Source organism: Sorex fumeus, unplaced genomic scaffold (genome assembly GCF_029834395.1).
Source record: "Sorex fumeus unplaced genomic scaffold, SorFum_2.1 ptg000098l, whole genome shotgun sequence".
In the NCBI taxonomy this organism is placed as follows: domain Eukaryota; kingdom Metazoa; phylum Chordata; class Mammalia; order Eulipotyphla; family Soricidae; genus Sorex; species Sorex fumeus.
The window spans coordinates 23,283,463-23,306,388 of NW_026606155.1; the positions used below are offsets into that span (position 1 = coordinate 23,283,463).

The 22,926-nt window shown below is 46.9% G+C and overlaps 1 protein-coding gene across 4 annotated transcripts in view; it reads left to right on the forward strand.

The window, feature by feature from the left end:
• The window catches only part of DPF3 (double PHD fingers 3), a 287,861-nt gene that overhangs the window by 202,761 nt on the left and 62,174 nt on the right, over positions 1-22,926 (forward strand). For all 4 annotated transcript variants that reach the window (XM_056133732.1, XM_056133734.1, XM_056133735.1 and 1 more), the window contains 2 exons: positions 1,077-1,214; positions 19,317-19,445. In XM_056133732.1, the coding sequence (XP_055989707.1) occupies positions 1,077-1,214; positions 19,317-19,445 (267 nt within the window). The remainder of the gene's footprint in view (positions 1-1,076; positions 1,215-19,316; positions 19,446-22,926) is intronic.

The following is a 22,926-nucleotide window of genomic DNA, read 5'->3' on the forward strand; positions in this document are numbered from 1 at the left end:
GCCAGACCTGAGGAAGAAGGGTCTCTGGGATCCAGTGACTTCCAACACAGAAGGGGCATTTGCTCTGCTGGTGCAAGATGGGAGGTTTGGCTCAGGAATTTGTCTGAAAGACCCTCTGGACTTCTGTGATCACCAGAGCCAGCCAGGCAATGAGATATTGGGCCTTGAGTGAGAGTGTCTGAGGATCTGACTTTCTCTTGAGTTCTGAGCAGCGGAAGTGGTTTCTTCTGACCTTTGAGAAGCCATCTTTCTTGGTTTGTTGCTCTTTTTGTTTCAGTCTGGGGGGCAGAGCTCATGCTATTAGAAGGGAGTTTGTAATTCAGAGACTGTGTGGGGCAACAGGGGGGATAATGTTCATGTCTCCCAAGAACTTCTAGGACTGGCGACTTTTATGATGATAGCAGGCTATGTTTTCTGGCATGAAGTCACTGGATGTGGCATTAGGAAGAGCACCTCCTCCCCACCAACACACACACACACACACACACACACACACACACACACACACACACACAAAGCTTTTGCACTTCTAGAGTTTGATTCTAGTGGCTGTGCCACTTCAGCTGTGTGTTTCCAGGTCAATATCTGAACTTTGCTGGGTTTCACTTGCCCCAATCTGTGCTGCAGAGTATTGGGTTGGGTCGACTCCTGTGCCCTTCAGCGTCAGAGTTGCCATAATCATAACTCTTGTCATGAGCCATTCCCTCCCCTAAGTGCTTTGCAAAAAAAAAAAAAATGAACTCATCACCCTGATTCTAGGAGGGAAATGCTTTTATTGTCATTTTCTCTCAGAAGAAATTGAAGCACAGAGAGGGTAAGACCTGGTCTGGGGTCTCACAGTCAGGAAATGATGGAGCACTCACTCAGCTTGTGCCCATCATACCTGGGTGCTTTTTCTTCTCATGGGTTCCCTGGTCACAGCTGTGCTGATTCTATGCAGGGGATGAGGAAGGTTGTAGGTAGGAGACACTTTGTAAGAAAAACCTAACTCCGGGTGAATGGATGGGAGAAGGTTGGCAGTGGCTGGAGAGATGGCTGACGTTGCTTTTTCTTTCTTGTCTTCTTTCCCTATCTAGTCTGTGGCAAGCGCTACAAGAACCGGCCGGGACTCAGCTATCACTACGCTCACACTCACCTGGCCAGCGAAGAGGGGGATGAAGCCCAAGACCAAGAGACCCGGTCCCCACCCAACCACAGAAATGAGAACCACAGACGTGAGTTCCCCATTATTGGACAGGACGGTGATGAGGTGGGGTGGGGGTGGGGAGGAGGCTATGGACCATTCCTTCTGTACACTTCTGGCATCTTCTGATGGCCTCTGTTGATTCGTCTCAATTTCCTGGGGTGACTTGGCCTTTTTTAAGCCAGCCCCAGCTGCTCCATGGAACCTGGCAGAGTTCAAAGGAACTGGGAAGGGGTGGCACACCCAGCTCCGCACCCAGAAATAGGAGGTAGGGTAACAGTGGAGGGAAACATCTTTCCCTGGCCTGTGTCAAATACAGGACCTTCTACTCTTTCCCTCAGCTCTGTAAGAACCATTCACAGCTGCTTACCTGAACTGAACACAGTTTTTGGTGAATCAGTTTGGACAGACATTCCTGGTATCTTCTTGCTCGTCCAGACATGTCAGATATTTTTTGGTTGATTGTTTAGGCTTTGGGTGCAGGACACCCTCCTACCCTGCTTAGAAACATTGCCTTGGGACTGCCTTATCATCCTGTTGAGCACTCCAATCACCAACACTATGTGGGTGGAGGGACTTGCCACGTGGGATAATGGAGTCTCAAGACCCCAAGTGATTCTGAAAATTGGGGACTCAATTTTCATTCTTTCCTTTCTCCACATATAAATGATCGGGTCAAAAAGGACTTAATACTCACCCCCTTGATTTTCCTCTTTAACATTGGTTTCTGGGAATGGCACTCAGGCTGCCAGTGCTGGGTGGGGGTGGGGCAGGGTGGGGGCAGGGCATCAGGGTCATGACAGTGTTCAGTATAGGGGACTTATGATGTGAGGGATCAAACTCAGAGTCTTGAATGTGTAGGGCTTATATTGTGCCACCTGAACTGTCTTCCCAACCATTCATGTTTCCTCTTGACTCACTTCCTTTAAAACCTTGGCTCCAAATGTTGTCGTATTCTTTTAGGTTACTGGGATTAGGAATTTAATGTAAAAACTTTAGGGAGCAGAGAGACAAATGTAGTCCATAATGCCTGCTCTCATTTCTACTCACTTTCAGGTTCCAGCCGTTTGCTTGACAACCATTATTTTCTCATAAGGGCTTGAACCCTGGAAATGAGTAAGAATGAAAGCATCAATGGATTGTTTCTTCTTGTCATCTGGACAGAATCTGTAAAGCAGGCCAGGAGGGTCTGACAGAGCTATGCCCCCTAGCCCCTCTTATAGCCACCCCCACCACCAGCTCCAGTTCCTATAACGCTGGGGTCTCTGACTTGTCTTTGCAGATGGCTTCCTTGCTCCTTTCATCCTGTCTTTCAGAAAGGAGACTGTTGACCTGTACAGACACTCTTGGGATTTGTGATCCCCAGCCTTCCTCTTATCCCTTGTCTGATCTCAGTGGTCAAGGATAGCTATTGTCTCTTACCTCTGGGAGGCCTGGAAGGATCTCCTTTGATTTGGGTTGCAATCTGGAAGGTATTTATTAGTGATGGTTGCCCTCTAAAGTATTTATTAGCTGGTTTTTGTTGCTCACTCTCACCATCCCCTCTGCTCTGCTGGCTTATCTCCTTTACATATCTTTGCAAATGTCAGGCCAGTGTAATGCTTCACTCATGCTGGAGGGCGTGGACGCTTGGCTTTTGCCCATCTCTTTTGTGTGCACACTGTGTGGTGATGGGCAAAGGCCTGGGCTGCTTCCAGGCCCCCTCCCCCATCCTTCAGGCACGCTGCAGACCCTGAGTAGAATAAGTCTCTTCCTTAGCTGTTCCTGTGGATCCCTCTGGGGGTTTGGGGGTTTCCAAGGTGGGGTGTTGACTTCTGTCTCTGTCCAGCAGAATCTCGTCCCATGCTCTCATGGATCTGTCTCTGCTTCTGGTGAGCCACTGTCTTTCTTCCTTCTAGGTGGCAAGCACCCCAAGGAGTCCCATTGGCTGCTTGTTCTCCTCTCTTTAGGGGCTGTCAGCTAGCACCATCATCCTAACCCCATGTCCAACCCACTTCTCACCCTGCTCATGGGAAATTGGCTCCATCAAAAAGGACCTTTGGATCACCCTACGGATTCGAAACCTCGAAAAACATCTTTGTCTAAGGGTATTTTGGGGCACCAAGGAAGGTTCCAGAAATTTTGCAAACATCTTTTCAGTGACCTCTCTTCTGATCAACCCCAAGTTTACCAGCCAAGAGGATGTAGCAGAAGGATGCTTTGCATCCACAGAGCCTTTCCTGCCTTCCCCACCCCCGTTTTTTTTTTTTTTTTTTTTTTTTAAAAAAACAAATCCAGGGCAGTGATTCTGCCCAGGTTCTTTGCTGCAAACAAGCCCCTGAAGTGTTGACTGCTTCGAGTGTTTCCTCCTGCACCCCCTCATGAGTAGCCCCCCAACCATTTCTCATGAGCACTAATTGCCAGCATCATTAATACCCGGTCATTAGCTGCTCGCACTGTTTGGGGTGTGCGCCGGCTCCCATTCATTCTGCCCCTAAGTGCCACTGGGGCTGAGTGGCGAGTCGAACGAATGCCCTGCCGCATCGCATCCAGAGGCCTTGATTTGATTGATCCTCCCTGGGCCAGGTCTGGGGAGGGAGAAGGAGGCAGGAATCACCTTACCCACAAGCAGAAAAGCTCTGTACCCCAGAGAAGTGGGAATGCTGCCATTTTCTTGTTGAGTAGAGCTGTAGGGGCAGCCCCCTTGCTTGTGAGCACGAGCCTAGTGGAGGACAGCTCCACAGACCAGGGGATTTCAGGGCCGGGTGGGTTTGAACCCCCTGCAGCCACTGGGAGAGACATTTTCACACTGTTCCTCCCGCTGTCCCTTGCTGCAGCCCCAGCCGCGTCTCCAGCCAAGCCCATCACTCATCCCCTGCCCACTGCTGCTAAAAGGGCAGAGAGTGCCGGAGTGCCAGACCCCGCATGGCCTCTGCTGCCCCAAGCTTCCCCTGCATGCTGCCAGCTCAGCACTCCGCAGTCCTCCTGCCCCTCCCGTCTGGAGTTCCTCTCCCTTTGTTCCCCTCCCTGCCTCCTTCCCTTAGGGCCTTGTCACTTAGCCCCAACCACTGGCAGCCCCGATGGTGGGCACGCAGACATTTGGCATAGGAGAGACTTTTTGGAGGAGTCAGGGGGTGGGGGTTTCTGTTCCCGAGTTTTAGTCCTGCTCCCTCTGTGTGAGGCTAAAGTCTTTTCTCCTTCATCTGCTTTCTGTAAATCTCAGTGCATGTGTGCATTCAGGGACACACATCTTGCACACAGTTTATGTATAAAATAAAAGCAGGAGGGCCGGGCAGGTTAGGTTTCTGACAAGTGCCACTCAAGTGGCTGTTGTGACTTTTTGTGGACACCCAGTTAACACCCTCTGGGGTGGAAAGAACCCTGGCTTAGGATTTGAAATGCCTTAGATACAGGCTCACAATATCAAGACTTTTTCCCAGATTTCTTATTATCTTTTTTTTTATGCAATGCATATCTTTTATAGAAGATGCCTTCAAGGTAATTTTAGAGGAGATAGAGTGAGGTGGACATTTATGAGAGCTTGAACCTGGATGGAAATGCTGTGTAAATAAATTCAGTATAATCTCTTCATCCATTCATTCATCCATCCACTAATCCATCCATCTGCTGATTTGTCTGTCCATTCATCCATCCCTCCCTCTATCCTTCCCTCTCTCTTTCCCTCCCTCCTTCCCTCTACCTCCCTTTCTCACTTCTTCCCTCCTTCCCTTCCTCCCTCCTCCCTTCCCCATCCATCCATCCATCCATCCATCCATCCATCCATCCATCTATCCCTCCATCCTTTCATCTCTCCACTAGTCCATTCACCTATTTAATTAGTAACCAAGTATTGCCTATGTATTGACCCTGTGTTTGAGGAGCTGACATTCTAATGTGACTGTGTGATATGGTCATGAGGGTACATACAGATGGCAGGGGAGCAAAGGACTCCAGGTACAGTGCATGTTCTGCTCCTCAGCACAGCTGTTCTAAGTGTGACATCCCAATTACCTGGGAGTTTCCTGGAACTGCAGATGCCTGCCTTCATCAGAGGGACTGAAATAGAGACAATTGGTTAGGTCCATAAATCAATGATTTAAAATGTCTTCCAGGGCATTCTGGTGTACAGGAAAGCCAAAGAACCTCTGCATAAGGGGATTTGCAGAGGCTTCATGGAGGAAGTGATATTCAAGCTAGTTTTTGTACACCACAGAGGAGTTTTCCATGAGGGAGAGGGCTTCCTGGGCAGAATGAATGCATATCTGCACAAGATAAGGAAGTCTAGGAAATGATCTGCCTGGTAACTTCAGATAATAGGTAGTAATTGGGTCTAAGTCAAGGTCAGATTTTAGAATCCTGGTAAAGGAAGGGTAAAACACAGAGGTTTAGGGATCTAGGAAATCCCCTAGTGAATTATTAGTGACTTTTGGGGGTGTGGAAAAATTATGGAAATGTAGGCAGGGACCACAGTTGCAAGTATCTTCTATGCCCAACTGTGAAGGTGTTTTTCTGTAGGACTGGAGAGCCACAGTAACAATGACTAGGTTAGAATACTCAGCTCTTTAATACATGGGGCACTTTTTATATTGCCTCCCTCTTTTATCTAATAGCATAAAGGAGTATGATATGAAATGCTTGATCACATACCGGGAACTGTTTACAGGGAAATATCCTAGATCTGAGTGTATATCATCATTTCAAGCTAATTTCTCAGCCCCAGGGAGAAGAAGTAGGATTGGGCCAGGTAGTGGGTCAGTCTTCTGTGGCACAGTGCTGTGCCAGCCACTGAGAGTCCCAATTCTGCTGAAAGAAGGAAGGGCCCCTGCACCAGGCCCCTTTGGAGGGCATGCTGTACCCTGCAGATTTGAAAGAGCTCAGTTGATTAAGGGTGATGGCAGCTGATTAGATAATCTGAAAATTAGCCTGATAATGTGCAAATTATCCAAAAGAAGCAGATGATGTCATTGCCCCACTGATGGGAAAAATCTAACAGATGTTATTAGTCTCCTGACATCTCTGTCCTCTGCTGTTCGGCGGGGCAGTGAACTCAGATTTGAGGGAGAGAGAGTGAGAATGGGAATTGTCTGTGACACAACGTCAGTATTTTGGATCAACCTGACAGGTGCCTGAAAAGAGCCCCAAATTCCACGTGACCAAGTACTCACCCAATTTCCAAGTAAGATACTTGGGCTTTGACACCCCAGAGCGAGGGGAAGCTTCCAAGACAGGGCTCTCTCTGAAGAAGAAAGCACATGCGGAAACAAGTTTCTAGAAGAATGATTATTTAGCAAAACCATTTGCGCTGATCATACACCAAAGAAGTACCTGAAGGGTTGCCCTGGACATGGGGGTAGAGTTCATGTCCCAGGCCTGTGGGGTATATATTCATTTGGCCTTGAAGCCCAGAGAAGGGGCCATGGAATTGGCCTGGCCAGAGTGTGATCCCTAATTGCCCTATATATAAGGGGGAAGCTCCTCAAACTTCATTGTTCCTATGTCCCCTCATCATAAGACAGAGAACAGTCTCGTGACCTTGTGGGGTGGTGACAAGTTTTCACCAAAATTAGAAGATCAGGTGGCAGTGTGTCACCAAGCTGGCACAGTCAGGCCAATATCCCATCTATGGCCTGTGAAACCATCAGAGTGTGGTTGTGAACATGGTTGGCTGGTGGAGCCAGATATCTGCCATGTCTAAGAGAAGTTGAGCAGAGTAGAATCTATGTGTGAATGTGTGTGTGCTGTCCTGGTTCAATCACACTGAAGTGATCCTGGTAAACAGTGTTCTGAACACTCTCAGAGCTGGTCCTGGCATATCTTTTGCTAATGCTTTGATAGGAGATACCTCTCCTTCTCCAGTGCCACACATGAGTCTGTATCAGGCAATGACTATGCTCATTTGCCTGGATGGAGGGGTGGGGGAACCTATTTGATTTTTCTTACATTTGGGGCCTAATTACCAGAAAGTTTAGGGCCCACCAGTTCTGCGGATTCTTGGGGTGACAATGACAATTCTGGGCGTTGCTGGCATTCCTGAGTGAGCTCACTGTGCCAAGTGGGCTGCATCCATATGCTTAGTTCCTTGTCACCCAACAAGGTGACTACCTTGTCACTAGAGGCCACCCATGTATGTGGCAGCTGAAGGATATGCCCTGGACAGAGTCCAAATGTGATTTTTTTGGTTCTCTGCTACTTTGGGAGAAAACAAACTTATTTGGGAAACCATAATTTTTGTTCCTTGTTCTTATTAGAAGTAAGCTACTCTTGAATCTAGGAGAAGGAAGAAGATTGACATGAAGGAACACTTTATAAGTGACAGGCACTTAACTCACATTGGTTGCTCCCATTCCAATTCAGTCACATTGGGGCAGTGGACTTCCAAGTGAAGAATCCTCACTCAGCCTGGGCTCTTGGTCTTGGCCCCTATGTTATCCCTGAATTTTCCCCAAAGTACATTAATTTGTGTAGGAGCTTTAGAAAGACAATGACTTTATTCATGGGCACAATCTTACCCTGGGCTATCACAACCAGTCTCTACCTTGTGACATGAGTAACAGGGATGGGTTTACCACATTTCTGGATATGCTGGAAGTATCCAGTTGGGTTGTCAGTGGAGTGGGTGTTAAGTTTTCCTGGGGGTCAGAAGGCTCTTCCTGATGTGTGTGTATGTGTGTGTGTGTGTGGGGGGGAGCGTATAGGTAATTAGGTGTGTGCAGAGTGTATAAGTGCGTATAGAGAAATAAACTATGTACTGTCTGTTCTTATAAGGCCATGGAGCACACCAGTAGGCTCTTATCTTCATTACCTTGTGGAAAGTTGTGGTGGTGGTGAGAGGGTACAATAGGGTTTAGTTCATCGGAAGAAAATTTACTCTTCAAGACTAACTTTAGGAGCCTGGAATATGGTTCAAGAGGTAGACCACACGATTAGCATGCACAAAGTCTTGAGTTTGATACCTGGCAACATATTGTCTCCCCCATTCCACTTCCATCCCTGCCTGTAGCTCTGCTATACCCCAATGTAGCCCTGGTGGCTCCTGAGAACTGTCACACACAAAGGCTGGTCAGCAGTGGAGGAAGCTCCCCCCATCCCTAGAACCACTGGGTGTGGTCCTTTTTGGAAAAACCAAACCTAACCTAGTGTAACCTAACTGAATGCCGCTCCTTGGCAAAATCTTTCTCCCTTTCTTGCCCACTGCTGGCTCCTGTCTGGATCATTGCAACTTACATATCGATCTCCCAGCGTCCCAGAGCACATTCTCTGTGGAGGCGCCACAATGGCCTTTTGAAAGCATAAAACAATCCAGGCCACATCCACTTTCAACCCTTGAGTCATACTTGAATTAGGGCCTGTTTTGGTGCTTCTCTGGGTCTGGTTAGCAGCACCCACCTCACCCAAGACTTGCTCATCCAAATGCACTCAGGAATTCCCATTATGACTACTGAATGCCCCTAGCCCTTGGACACCTCTTAGTGCAGTGGAAACCTTCCATGACAGGCAAACCTAGAAGCTCCTAGACTTCTATAGGAGCTGGGGAGAAATATGGGACCTTGCATACTGATTCCTACTGCTGGATCTTAATCTGAGTGCCAGTAAGATTCCTCTGGAACTTATCTTCACAGTTCCCAACTCCAGGAAGGCCTGGTCAGCCACTGTGTAGCTTTGCTATCTCTTGGGTCTGTAGTTAGAGTGGCCTCACAGGGCTATTCCACGTGGGCTGGCTAAGAGCCTCATGACCTGGGCTTCATTCCACATACTTCATTCCACATACCCACCTGCTAATGTGTGACCTCAGGCATGAACACGGCCTTCTTGGTGCCTCCACCACCTAATAGAAGTAGAACCTTCTTGCCCCTTTGATTGAGCTCTGTGCTGATCACTTATGCTCATCCCTAAGCCCAATAATCATAGCAAGGCATGGGAGACCAAGTGCTAGGGGCTCTCACCCTTCTTCATTAGGTCGTGCCACTCAAGCCTGAGCTTGAGTCCTTAGAACAGTGTTTTCCAACTGCTGGGGCAAAGGCCAGGCTGAGCTCACAGGCATGCAAAGGTGGCCTGGCTCTGCCAGCATGCGGGTCATTACTGGGTCCCACCCAGAGTTTCAGGTCTGGGGAAGAACCCAAAGATCTTTGTTTTTGGCAAGTTCCCAGGAGGAACCACTGCTTTGAAGAACTCCAGCTGGTGCCGATGCAAGTTTAACGGCTTCTCTTGTGTCTTGAGTGCCTTCAGTCAGCGGGTGCTTCTCAGCAGGTCAGGAGTGAGGCTGGACCTGGTCCTGGGTATAGGCTTCCTGGGGGTGTTCCAAGCTGGGCCTTCTCTGAGTTGCTTTCCTGGGCTCTGTGCTCTTATCTCTCTCCCAAAATCCACCTTTGACACATGAGGTTCGTTCTAGTCCTCATCCTTACTGAGGCTGTGTTTTGGTGTAACGGACCCAGGAAATGTGCAGTTTCCTAGTGGACGTGTCTGAGTCCCTTGGGATGAGAGTTTGAATGGTGTTGCAGGAGGGATGGGGGTGGGCCAAGAGGTGGGTGGGAAAGGGAAGGGGTTTGCTGAATTCTACTCTCAGCAAAAATAGTCTATAGCTATATTTTAAATTTTTTAATTATTGCAGAGATAGGCCTCTGCTCTGGTTTAGTTGATCTTCCCAACTCTTTGCTAACTTCTAAATTAAGTCAGTGGAATAAAGATGTCCTGGTAGTCCAGACAGCCTGAGCTTCTCTAGCTCAGATGCACCGAGATGAGATGGCCTGCAATTCTCTACGGGGAATGACACCACTTCATTCCAAGCCCTAGTGACATAGTAACTCTTAAATGAAACATTTCTCCTCTAACTGACTCATTTGGTGGCAATAACAAGTTGCAACGCCAGGGCATGAACTGACCCCCAGGACCTTCCTCTAGAAAATGGAAATATTTCCTGTGCCTTCTCTAATCAGTGCCTCAAAAAATAATCAACCTGGCTCCATCTTCTTCTCCATTTCGATGACAGCAGGGGCAGTCGGTCAGGCTGGAGCACAGAGCACGTTACTGATGTGCCCTGTGACCATCTCACCCCTGGAGGGGTGTCCACACTCTGGGCAAGTTGAACTGGAACCACACATACTCACACCCAGCATCCCTGTACTCTCTGCATGTGCATTTGTGTGTGTGTGTGTGTGTGTGTGTGTGTGTGTATGTTTTGTTTTGAGGCCACACCCGGTGGTGCTCAGGGTTGACTCTTGGCTCTGTGCTCAGGAATCAATCCTGGTGGTGCTTGGGGAGCCATATGCAGTGTTGGGGACCGGATTGAGGTTGACTGCATGTAAGGCAAGTGTCTGGTCCCTCTCTGTTTTCCATGCTTACAGAACCAATTCTAGGAGTAAGTCACACAGGCTGTTTATCTAACAGTCGGAGTTTTGTATTCTGCAAAGATGGAGGAGAAGGTAGGCACAAATCCAGGAGGGATACCTAATACCACATTTAGACATTTTTGTAGAGGCCAGAGCCATAGCTCAAAGGCCAGAGGAATGTGTATAACGCACTGGATGTGGATTTGACTTACAGTCCCGCATAGCCCCACCTTCCTCCAGTACCATCTGGTGACCCCACAGTACCACTTGGCCACGCTGAGCACTATATTGTCAGACTCACACAAGATGGCCCCCAGGCTCCTGAGCACTGGCAAGTACCACCCACCCACACTACCCAGTTCCATAGATGTCAGAACATCTAGTATGACTGGGCATGCTTTCTCACTGGATCATACAGGACTCCTGGCAAAAAAGGAGATAGAAGGTTCCAGAGTTACTGGGACTGACTGAGTCTGGGAGTTCTTAATTCCTTCCATTCTGATTTCCTAAGAAATGGTTCAGGGAGAGGATTTCTATAGAAGGCCAGGCTCTGGCTTTCCCCATAGGCAGACATCCTTTGCTTCTACCCCTCACCACTATCCCCAATAGGAACAGGACTGCGATGCCTTAGAGTGATGCTCAAGACTTGAGGGACCCATGATATACTTTTGCCTGGCAGGTATTTCCCACCTCTTTACAGATGGTGCCTTCTGTTGTAAAGTATTGATTTGAGTGCCTGGCAGTCACTGTGTCAGTTCTGGGGGGCTCGATGAGTCCTGGCCACCCTGGCAAAGACGCGTGTGCACGCGCGTGTACACACACACACACACACACACACAATTGCCACAGGAGGCCAGTTCCTCTGGTTGTAGGACTTTCGTTCCATTAATTATCCCTCAGATACAAAGCTTTCCCCCGCCCCTCCCCCCCAAAAAAAGGCCTTAAAGTGCCATCCAGAACATTCTTTTGCCTTCAGATAGGCAGGTGCTCAAACTGTCCCTACCAGAAAAGTGGTCTCCAGGTGGGGGGAGAAACCCCCTCCTCTGACATTCCTAACTCTGGAACTGTCCTCATTTTCCACTTCTCATGGCAGGTGCTATCGTTTCTGCACAGTCTATCTAAGGGTGTCCTTGACAATCTAGCATGGCAGTGTAGTCTCACCCCAAAACTTCAAGACTTCTTAAATAAGCCTTTGATCTTCCTCTTTAGGCTGACAAATCTCAGCTTCTGACATGGATCCATGTCTTTTTTTTATTTGCTGTGCTTTCTCTGTGTTCTGTAGTCACATGGTCCTCCATGCTCCATGGCTGTGTGGTCCTCAACACTCTATGGTTGTGTGGTCCTCCATGCTCCATGGTTGTGTGGTCCTCCATGTTCTATGGCTGTGTGATCCTCCAGGCTCTCTGGCTGTGTGGTCCTCCATACTCTCTGGCTGTGTGGTCCTCCATGCTATTTGGCTGTGTGGTCTCTGCAGAAGAACCAGCTTTCTGCCACTCAGCTCTCCAGTGACTTGTGGTAGTTGATGAGTGAATCCCATTGTCCATTTCTCCTCTGGGTCCCCAGACTTCCTGCCTTTCTCCATGCTGGGAGGAAGGGGTCCCTGGTTTGGGGGCCTCAGTGGCTGAGAAGAACCAATCAGAATGGAATCCCAGCATTTTTATTCCTTGGATCTGTGGGATTTATTTTTTCATCAGTTCTAGGGAAGCAAGGGGGGAAAAAAAGGTGTCAGGTCTTGGGGATAATTTATATGAGTAAACACGTAAGGAGTGGGGTGAGCAGAGCATGAGAATTAAGGCCATTTATCCAGGCTTTGAGGCTCTGTTTGCCCTCTGGTCCAGGCTTCCCCACAGTCTACTTGCCACTTAACCCTCTCCTGTCCTGCTCTGTGTGGGACCCCACAGAGCTCCCCACAGCCACCTTCCCAGCAGGCCTCTGTCTGCTCCCCTGCCCCTCCCGTGTCCCTCATTAAAGACTGCATGGAAGGGAGCTCGCTGAGACTGAGGCCGCCAGCTGAGGCCTGCTCGCTGATTCTGCAGGGAAAGCACGTGGGCTGATGCCCTCCCTCTTCATGCCCCCTGACTCCAAAGCCGCTTCCTCAAGCCTGTCCAGTTCCAGTGTGGCCTGGGAGATCGGCCACAGGGCCACCTCTCTGCTCCCCTGCTCTCCTTTTCCTGTGTCCTCCAAAGATGTGCTCTGCCCAGCCAAGTGGCACAGGGCTGGGATGCTTTACACTTGAGAGATGAAGTAATAACAGGTGGCAAGACCAGAGGCTGCCAGAGCCCAGGATTCTGGTTGCCATGGAAACATGTCAGACCTGTGGAGGGCCGGGAACTGTCAGCCTGGGAGGGTGGTGGGGGAACGAGAGAGAGGGCTGAGGAGGGGCGCAGCTCCTCCCTGAGGGTTCTCCTCACTGCCCCCAGATACCCCAAGGGCTTCACACCCCAACTAGCAGGCCCTGGAAGAACAGCTGCGGGCTATGGCTGGGCGGGGGGCGGGGGTGGGGGGCTCTGAGCATGCCCACGTGCCTGTGCACACCAGGCCCTGGCAGGCGGGCTGGGCATCTGCTCAGGATGTGAAGTCACGCTCTTGTGTGTGTGCCGCAGAGGAGCCGGAACTTCTGGCTTGCTTCCCATTTCCCTGGGATGCTGGGGATGGGCCGTTGCTGGTGGTCAGCCATCCGCCTTGCTTGCTCCCACTTTTCCTGAGTGGGAGGCATATTTTGGCAGAGGGGACCTGCCTTGGCCAAAAGCAGCCCTGTCTGGAGGGACCCCTTTGGGGCCCTCTTTGCCCAGAGCCTGGAGAAGGTAAATGTCATGTGGCAAGGGGCTGGGGCTATGGCTCACAGAGAGAGAGAGTAGAGCACAGGCCCTGCTTGCCTGAGGCCTGGGCAGCACCCCCACTCCTCCCCCCTCTCCCCCATACACCAAAACTCCTGCAGTATACAGAAGTGCTTTCCAGAATGATGCCCACCCCCCCTCCGCCTTTCTGAGCTTGCTAGAAAGATTATGGGGGGGAGCTTTTGACTTTTTTTTTGCTTTGCTTTGATGGATTTGAATGTTCCCGCCCACCTTCTGTTGCTTATTTCTTTATTTCCTTCTCCTTAATGAATATTTTTCCTAATTTTCACACTCCCATCTCCCCCCCCATCCCACCCCACGCCATACACACTTTGAGTTTTTTTAAAAGTTTTCTTCTCTAGGTAAACTTGTAAACTCTTAAGACTCACTTTATTTTTCTCTGCCGTTTCCTTGTAACTCTTCTATGAGCTCAGCCCATGAACATTAATCAACAGAAAACCAAATTCATCATCACAGATGTTGCCATCCAGATACCGCTCAGGTCTTTGCCCTCCCCCGTCATCTTATTCTATAAAGCAGGACTCAATTTCCCATAAGCAGAAGCAGAGTCTCTATTTAAATCCCACTTGCAAGGTCTGGGAGAGCATCCTATTTATAGTAAAATCCTTTTTATAATGATCTCATAGATGGTACCAGGAAATTGCTCACGGCTAGGTCAGGCCATGGGCCAGTATTGCCATGGTGTGGGCTTGCCTTAAAAGAAATTTCTCCCTCAGTTTCTGGAATTCTCTCGACATTCATTTTTGCAGATCATAGGGCAATAAACAGGACTACCTAGAGGGAATTATCATGGAAGGGGTCTTCTGCTTTTAGTAGGCCAATCTTGATCATTTTAATCTGTTTGGGCTTCCTAAATAATGCTTTGGGTGAAACAGGATGCTTCTAAGGAAGTTCACAAAATATATGCAGACTATGATCAATTTGCTTTGGGCTTCCCCAGAGACAGATATGTGTCATTTGAGGCAGTCTCTGAAGACACACCCACCCAACCTGAATACTTTCTCCTCCACTTAATAACGGTGGGTAAAGACAGTCTCTCTCTCTCTCTCTCTCTCTCTCTCTCTCTCTCTCTCTCTCTCTCTCTCTTTTGGTTTTGGGACATACCCAACAGTGCTCAGGGACTGCTTCCAGATCAGGGCTTATTTCTGGCAGTATTCAGGGGACCATGCAGTGCTGGGGATGGAACCCAGACTTCTGCACACAAAGCCTTGTGCTGAGTTAACTCAATGGCCCAGAAGAGAGCATCACAATCTCTCTGGGCTCCAGTTACATCATCTGCCACCTAACTCTTACTTTACAAAGTTTTTGTGCGAATTCACAAAATGGTACATGTAAAGCATCTCCTATGAGATCCTCACAGTTATGTCATTTAATAAATGTCACCTTATTTTTCCCCCCTTCTTCTCAAATAGCAGTTGAACCAAGGGGGAGGCATGAGTGGGCAGGTGCGACTGGGCATTCCCTTCTCAAGATACAATGAGTCATAGTCTCGAATGCTGGTGTGTTATAAGGCTCCTCTCACCTTAGCAGGGGTACAGTGGGATTTGCTTGACAACCCAATTTCCTCAGCCTCCCACCCTTATGTACTCTGGAAGCTAGATATGGACCAGACCAGGCCAGATGAGGGCTTCATCCATCTGGACATGGGCCAGTTCTTTTCTCTGAGGAAGAGGCCCATAAACCAGGCAGTGAAGAATATTCAGAATGACAGTTAACTCTGCTACAGCAAATATGGTTCTCAGTGCCCACTCACCAGGAAGAGATCCAGAGGCATCACTGAGGTGCTGACAGATCTGTGCTCTCCTTTTCTGAGCCATCCACCCCACCCATTCTTGTTAACTGCTTCTCCTGTGCGGGGCATGGAGGTGTTAATGATGAGTGACTTGTGGTTCCTGATCTGAAGGACTAGACTATTTACAACAGGGAACTAAGGCGAGCATACAATTGTGTGCCCACGGTCATGAAAATCATGTGACAGAGTACTCTTGCATGACCACATTTGGCTAAGGAGACAGGAAAACTCCATGGGGGAACTCTCATCCTAAACCCCATCCTTAAATACCAAAAGGCACAAAAGAACAAGATGTAAAGTCTGTTAATAAGTTTATCCCATGTCATTTTACCAAGATGAGTGGAAGGTTTAAGTTCACTACTGTGAGATGAAAGTAGGAAATGGAGCAAAAAGGATCTAACTGGAAAATGAAGCCTAAGCATTCATGGTCCCTTTCTATTATGGGGGGTAGTTTGCCCGCCCCGCCCCCCGAACTCCTGCCATCCATGACTTCATTTAGCAGGGCATATAGCAGGGATATGACCCTTAGTCAGTCACTTTCTGTGGCCAACAACTAACTTAAATGGATATAGAGACTCTGTTTTGACTCGGTCTCTTCTGAAACTTCTCTTCAGCAGATGAATGAAATTTTGTTACCTTGGGGTGTGTGTGTGTGTGTGTGTGTGTGTGTGTATGTGTATGTGTATGTGTGTGTTTGTGTGTGTATGTGTGTATATGTGTGTTTGTGTGTATATGTGTGTATGTGTATTTTCTTTTTATTTCTTTTTTATTTTCCTTTTTTACATAGGCTTAATTTCTCAATCTCTGTCTTCTTTCTTCTGTTAGATCAGTGGGTTTTCCAACGTTTTTTACAACTATGGACTGACACTGATCCAGACTAGCAATTGAATAACCACTGTATCAGATCATTTCTGAATATTTTATTTTTTATGATACATTTCTTGGGATCCCTAATTCAATAGGAAGCATCCTACCAATGGTCTGTTGTTGTTCACCCCCGCTCTCCCCCTCACCCCACAAAAAAAAACCTGTCAAGAATGATCCAGCAGTTCTTATATTCAACTTCTGCATCCTCTGAAGCCACAGGGGATAGTCTATTGGAGAAAATAAAATTCTTTACTGGATTAAAGTTTCTGTGACAGGGAAGGAAATCAGGCATAATAGGAAGTCCCTAAGAGAACAGAATAGGCAAAGATGACAGGACTGGGTCTCCTGAGAGTTTCTGTGGGACGATCTACATGGGAATCTGGTTGCTTTTCATGCAGGAAGCTACCTAGGCTGTGATTGACATTTCAACGCATTTTATCTAGTAAATATCAGTCACGAAATTTAGCTTTGGTTTACCCTCAGTCCTAAATTTAATCTGCCCCACTCCTTTTTTCTCCCTTTTTTTCTTGACTTCCATGATAGTCTCAATAATGAGGAAAACCCAAGCTTATTTGCTTCATAGACATGCTTGGGTTTTCTTTAGAGAGTCCTGAAAAGTGGTTACTATGGCGCCAGAGAGAGAAGGAAACGGGATAGTGGCATTCTGGATTTGGGCAATGAACATTTTATAGGCAGAGTAAAATTCTTGCAGACACACTGATTTTTGGAGATTATCTGCAAGACCCTTCTGTATGATGTGCAGCTGTCTCTGATGTGGTGACTGATGAAGAAACACCCACACTGGGTGTGGCTCGCTCCTGCACCAGCCCCAAACAGTCCACACTTTCCTTGCAGAGCATTGTCTACCTCCTTGGGGATGAAAATCAATGACTTGCAAACTGATTAAACAATCCAAATAGCAACTGATAAATGGATTAACCCTCTCTAATGTAATTCCAAGAGCTTTTGTCTTCCGCCTTCCCCAGGTAAGTTTTTCTCTTCCTGGAGGCTAAGCAGAGGCATGGAGGAAGCGAAGGCCAGAGGGAATCATATTAAAGTGGGTGAATCTGTTCATCACTTGCTGTCTTGATAGTATTTGTGCTCACATATCTGCTTCCTTTTACAGATTTGTACCCTACGGGACCCTGATTAATGTTAGCTGGTGAATAATGAAAGATAGCAGGAGACATTGGGTACAGAATGGAGGAAGATACCCTGGTGATTTAGGCGGACCCCACAAACCTCCGTTCTTTTCTTCTTAGTCTCAAGCAGGGAGTGTTAATAGGACAAAGACATGTCCACAATAGGGATAGAAAAACAAGGGAAATGGAAGAATTTCTCCTTATGCTAAGAGCCTGTTCAAGGCTTTTTCCCTGGAAAATGAGAATGATCTCAGGGCTCCAGGACATATGCTTCTCGAAAGGCTTTGTTTTCAAGATCATGTCCCAAGGTTTTCTGCCTTTGTGTAAGAATTTTCAGCCTGAATGGCTCCGAAGGCGTTAAGCCTCATGACATGCTCACAAACTCACTGTTTAACTCATCTCTGGCATGAGACTGAGCTAAGTATCCAGTTCTGAGTTTAGGTGCTTGGGGTCTGCTATAAACTCTTGGGTATTCATAAGGCCGGGAAGCCCAGACTTCAGGGAGATGAGTCTGATCAAGAGTGGATCCCTGTGCATTTGCCAAGTTGTTCACGAGAGTCTCTCAGAGAATATTTTTTTGAGTAAAATAGTTTTCACTGTACCACTGTCATCCTGTTCTTTATCAATTTGCTCATGTGGGCACCAGTAACATCTCCATTCGTCCCTGTTGCATGCTAGTGTAGGCCGATGGCATATTGGTGGCTCTTTCAGTGTCAGGGGAATGAGGACTGTCACTGTTACTGTTTATGGCATATTGAGTGCGTCACAGGTAGCTTGCCAGGCTCTGCCGTACGGGCAGGATACTCTTGGTAGTTTGCCGAGCTCTCTGAGAAGGAAACATAACATAAGATTCTCAAATTTATCTTTTAGTCACTTGTATCTGTCTCCTCCTTCATTATTAGAAAAATAGAGAACAGTACAGCTGTTTTGGTTCTTTTCTTGAAATAGGGATATTTGGAATTATCCAACATCTGAATTCAGATAAGCTATGTAGTTTAAAATATAGCACTGTAGCACTGTCCTCCCGTTGTTCATCAATTTTGCTCGAGTGGACCCAGTAACATTGTGAGACTTGTTGTTACTGTGTTTGGCATAACTAATACATCACGGGGAGCTTGCCAGGCTTTGCTGTGCAGGCGAGATACTCTCAGTAGCTTTCCGGGCTCTCTGAGAGGGGCAGAGGAATCGAACATGGGTCGGCCCGGTTGGCTGCGTGCAAGGCAAACACCCTACCCGCTGTGCTATTGCTCCAGCCCAGTTTAAAATATATAGGTAAAAATAGTTTTATCTATGAAATATGAGAGGGCAGAGAGGCAGACAGAAAGCACCTCATAAGGTAAAAGACAAGAAATAATATATTCCAACTTGGGATGGGGTGGAACAGAATGGGCACAAGGTAGAATGTGCCTCCAAGAGCATCCTCAGTGTCCTTTCTGGAAAGAATCACCTCCTGGTACTTCTTTTGCCTCAGTAGGGATAGGGGCTGATCTAGAGGCCCAAAGCAAGAACATCTTTCTCAAGGACAAGGCCCTGGCATTAGCCATCTCTCTTCCTATACTCACACCTCTGTCAGTGATTGCTATCTGCTAGATGGGACCTTGATCCCAAAAAGCCATTGTTCAGGGATGAGAGGAGTTTGGTTGACCAGTAGATTTTGGTCATCCAGAGATATAATCAGCAAGGTAGTTTCTGTAAAGACACAAATATGGGAAATATTGCTGAAGTCAAACTTTGAGTTTTTTGAGCCCTGGAGGGCTTGTAAGACATTATTATAGGTTCTTTTTGATTTTGGTTTGCTTTGGTTTTGTTTTGGGGGCCATGCCTGGAAGTTCTCAGGGCTTATTCCTGACTTTGCACTCAGGGATCACTTCTGGTACAAAGGAAGACCATATGGGGTGCCAGGGATTGAAATCTAGTCTGTTGCATGCAAGACAAGCACCCTAACCCACGCTACAGTCTCTCTGGTCTAGCATCCAGCATCTGTGAGAGGATCGGAAATGACATTTAGCCCATTTAGCGACTTGTTTATACTGAAAAACCTCAGATTCTAAACTTCATATTCTTTCTGGTACAGATCTTACCATACTGTGGGAGGAGAGGCTCCAGGAGAAGAGGGACTGGATTCATCTCAGCCTCAAATCAGATTTGTTTTGTTGAATGTTTCTACAGCCCAGAAAGGACCGGATGGGACAGTCATTCCCAATAACTACTGTGACTTCTGCTTGGGGGGCTCTAACATGAATAAGAAGAGTGGGAGGCCTGAAGAGCTGGTATCCTGTGCAGATTGTGGACGCTCTGGTGAGTGTGACCCCTTCTTGCTTCATGTGCCTGTAGATCAGGAACTGCTCCACTTGCATCCCTCTGCCATTGTGTAGACTTGCAGGGCCTGATGGATGGACTGAAAAAGTGATGGTGATGGTGATGGGGGCAGAGATGGGCTTCCAGGTCATGTTGATATTTCTCTTTGTTAAACCTTAAGAGTCATGCCCTGGGGTGCAGGGAAAAGTGAAAGGAGAAGATATGAGTTGTGTCTGGCCTTTCTATGAAGTGGATATTTCTCTGTGTGTGTTGTGGACGACAGTGAGATAGTATGGAAATACCCAGAGACACCGGCAACATGCTTATTTGAATTGTGTGCTGTGCTTGGAGAAAAAAGCTGTGCTTTTCTGTGGAGGTGCTTGGGTCAAGTTGAAAGAGTATGGAAACATGAATATTGGGAGAATGGCCACATCTTAACTTGTGGGAGTCTTGGGGCTCTGTGGTCCTGAGTAGTTGCATAAAGGCCACCTCCATTGGTCATTCATCCCACTTTCTCATCTAGAACAGACAAAAGAGACCCTTAGAGATCAAAGAATGAAAGGGAAGACATTCCTAGAGCTAATATGGAGTTGACTTGGCATGTTTTAAATTTCTGTTTTTAACCTATCCAAAAATGAGAGTAACAAAAAGTGATTTTGTTCTTGCAATTTCATTCTGAAAATGAGTTTAGGTTTTCAAGCTTTGTTCAGGTTATTTTCCAATTCTAACCAAAGTGTTATTTTGGACTGGTCCTGGTTGGTTAGTCCTCCCTATATTTCACACGGCTTTATATTATAACTAGGCCAAAGTGCAAGAAAGGGAGTAGAGAAGATTTCAGACTTATGTTCTGTCTCATTAACTACTTAGGTGAAATTCACTTAATTGGAATATTAGGCAAAATTCATTTAATTGGATGGTTGGTTTCAACAATGAGGAGTCCCAGCTGCTTCCTACCTTTATACCCAGTATCTTCTCTACTCCACATCTAAGAACAGGATTGAGAATGATGACATTTTCTATTATCGGAGCAACTGAGTACTTCCCTTGCATTGTTTGCAAATTTATATTCCATGTTTGGGTTGTCTAGGGTTCAAGACTGACCTGAGTGGCACATCAGTCACTGGAACTGATCTGGGTTTTCCATTGCATCAGACTTTCAACTGTTAAACTTTAAGGACCCAGACAGGATAGCCCCTCTGTGCCATTCTGTCATGTACTTCCCAAACATAAGATTTACTGGACTCTTTACTTGCCTATGTCAGTGGGAAGCGAAGACCCATGTGATTGTGAGTTCTGTGTTTTACAATTTAAAAAGAAATGGAAACAAAGGAATTCTTTCTATATATTTTAAGCAAGTAACCAGACAAAATCTTTATCTCCATAAACAAATGTTATTGATTACTACGGTAGCTTCAGAAATCTCAATGGAAACGGTTGTCATTTGCTCCCTTCCTTTCCTACAAGAGTTATAGGGTACTTGAATCAGATCCCAGGGGCACTAGGAGTGGATTTTTCTTACTGAAATTTAAATTTAGACCCTTTATTCAGTATTTTTTCCCATCCCAGGACCAGTGTGCTCTCTGCTCTCAGCAACATTTTGCAATCTGCTTAGGTCTTTTCCTTGTATTTGTGGAAGATTAATTTTGATGGATAACCAAATCAAGTTCTAACTCTGATATTCTTGAAATAATTGATACTCTGGGAATGAATAGGTGGGATCTGCTCATGGGAGATGCTGATAAAGACTGATGGGAAACTGCTTCTTTAGGGTCTCTCTGAAGTCCTTCCAAAGAAAGGTGTACCTAGAAAGCTCCACCTTACCCTTTTCTTCTTCTCTATTGTGGTTTCTCGGGGAAGAGTAAGCTTTCTGAAATTGGTACCATAAATGGTGTCTCTTGACATCATTTGGTCATTGAGTCCTAGGACTCACTGAAAATGTGAACAAGTTTAAACCTGAGTTTTATGGATTTCAGGATACTGTATTTAATTAGTTTTTTAAACTCCGATTTTCCACTTTCTTGTGCTGAGTTAAATTTGACAACTTTGGACTTTCTGAATCAATTAAGACCTGAACAGTTGGGGGTAGAGGCTGGTGTGTTTGTGTGTGTGTGTGTGTGTGTGTGTGTGTGTGTGTGTGTATGTATGCAGCTGGGTGAGCGTACACACATGAGTGTAGCTCATACTCATGTATGGGAGTGCAAATCACAGACATTTCCTCAAGAGGTTAAAGAAAATAGACTCTTTCATTACCTACCATGTATCAGACTTTGCAACTTCTTTTTGCTTTCAGTGCAAATGAACTACACGGTGTAAGGGCAGAATTGAAAGGGTACTGAAAGAATGGGATTAGAAACGAGTAAAAATAAAAATAAAATGGAAGGAGGCTTAACCACCTCAAATGGGTTATCTGACAGTAATACCTTTGTAAAGCTGACTGTCAAAGTGAAGGACAAACATTGTTCAAAGAAACACCAACTGAACACACGAAAGAAATACCAACCAGGCTTAAAAAAAAACAAACCCAACCCAGGCAGCTCATTGTCTGGGACTGACTAGAGCAAGCATGCATGCGTATGTATGCCTACGGAAGAGAAGAAAGCAAGCTCCTGACTGAATCCTTGGCTGTCAGAAGCTATGGACACACATACGGTGGGAAAGACAATATCTTTCCAGGGAGGGAGGAATTCTTTGTTTGACCCCTGTGGCCAGGGGATGCTTCCTGGTAATACCTTTTGATGTGCAATGGTTTATGATCGTGCTATTAAGAATAACATTGTCATAATGTAATCAGAATATTAATAATGCTGTCTGTTGCTTAACCCATGTGCTGATATATTCATCATACATGTCAGCTCATTTGGGAGGAGAAGGCAGGAAGGAGAAGGCAGCGGCTGCAGCACGCACCACGGAGGACTTATTCGGTTCCACGTCAGAAAGTGACACCTCGACTTTCCACGGCTTTGATGAGGACGATTTGGAAGAGCCTCGCGCCTGCCGAGGACGCCGCGGTGGCCGGGGCTCCCCCTCAGCAGATAAAAAGGGCACTTGCTAAGCCCACGGAACTGACTCTGGGGGCCGTCTGCCGTCCCCTCTGACTTTGGTCATTGTTCTGGTTCTGAGCTACTTTTTTGTTTTGTTTTGTTTTGTTTTTTTTTAAATGAGAAACAACTTTAGGTTTCCCCTCCCTCCTTGCTTCTCCCTCTCACCTCCTGCGTGCCCTTTCCCCGCCCCTCAATTTGTGGGTAGGTCCAAAAGAAAGCACAAACTACAGTGACACAGAGAGCTGAGTGTCCTAGCCCCACGGCCTGCTGGCCTTGCAGCCTGATTATCTCTATAGAAGCAGGAAGCAAGGTGGAAGAGCTGTTGTTTTGGGGGGAGGGTATCTTTTTGACATGAGCAGAGTTGATTTCCTGTTTTCACACTCATTGGCAAGATGAAGAGAGGAGGAATATTGGGTTTGGAAACAAAGACCCAGTCACAT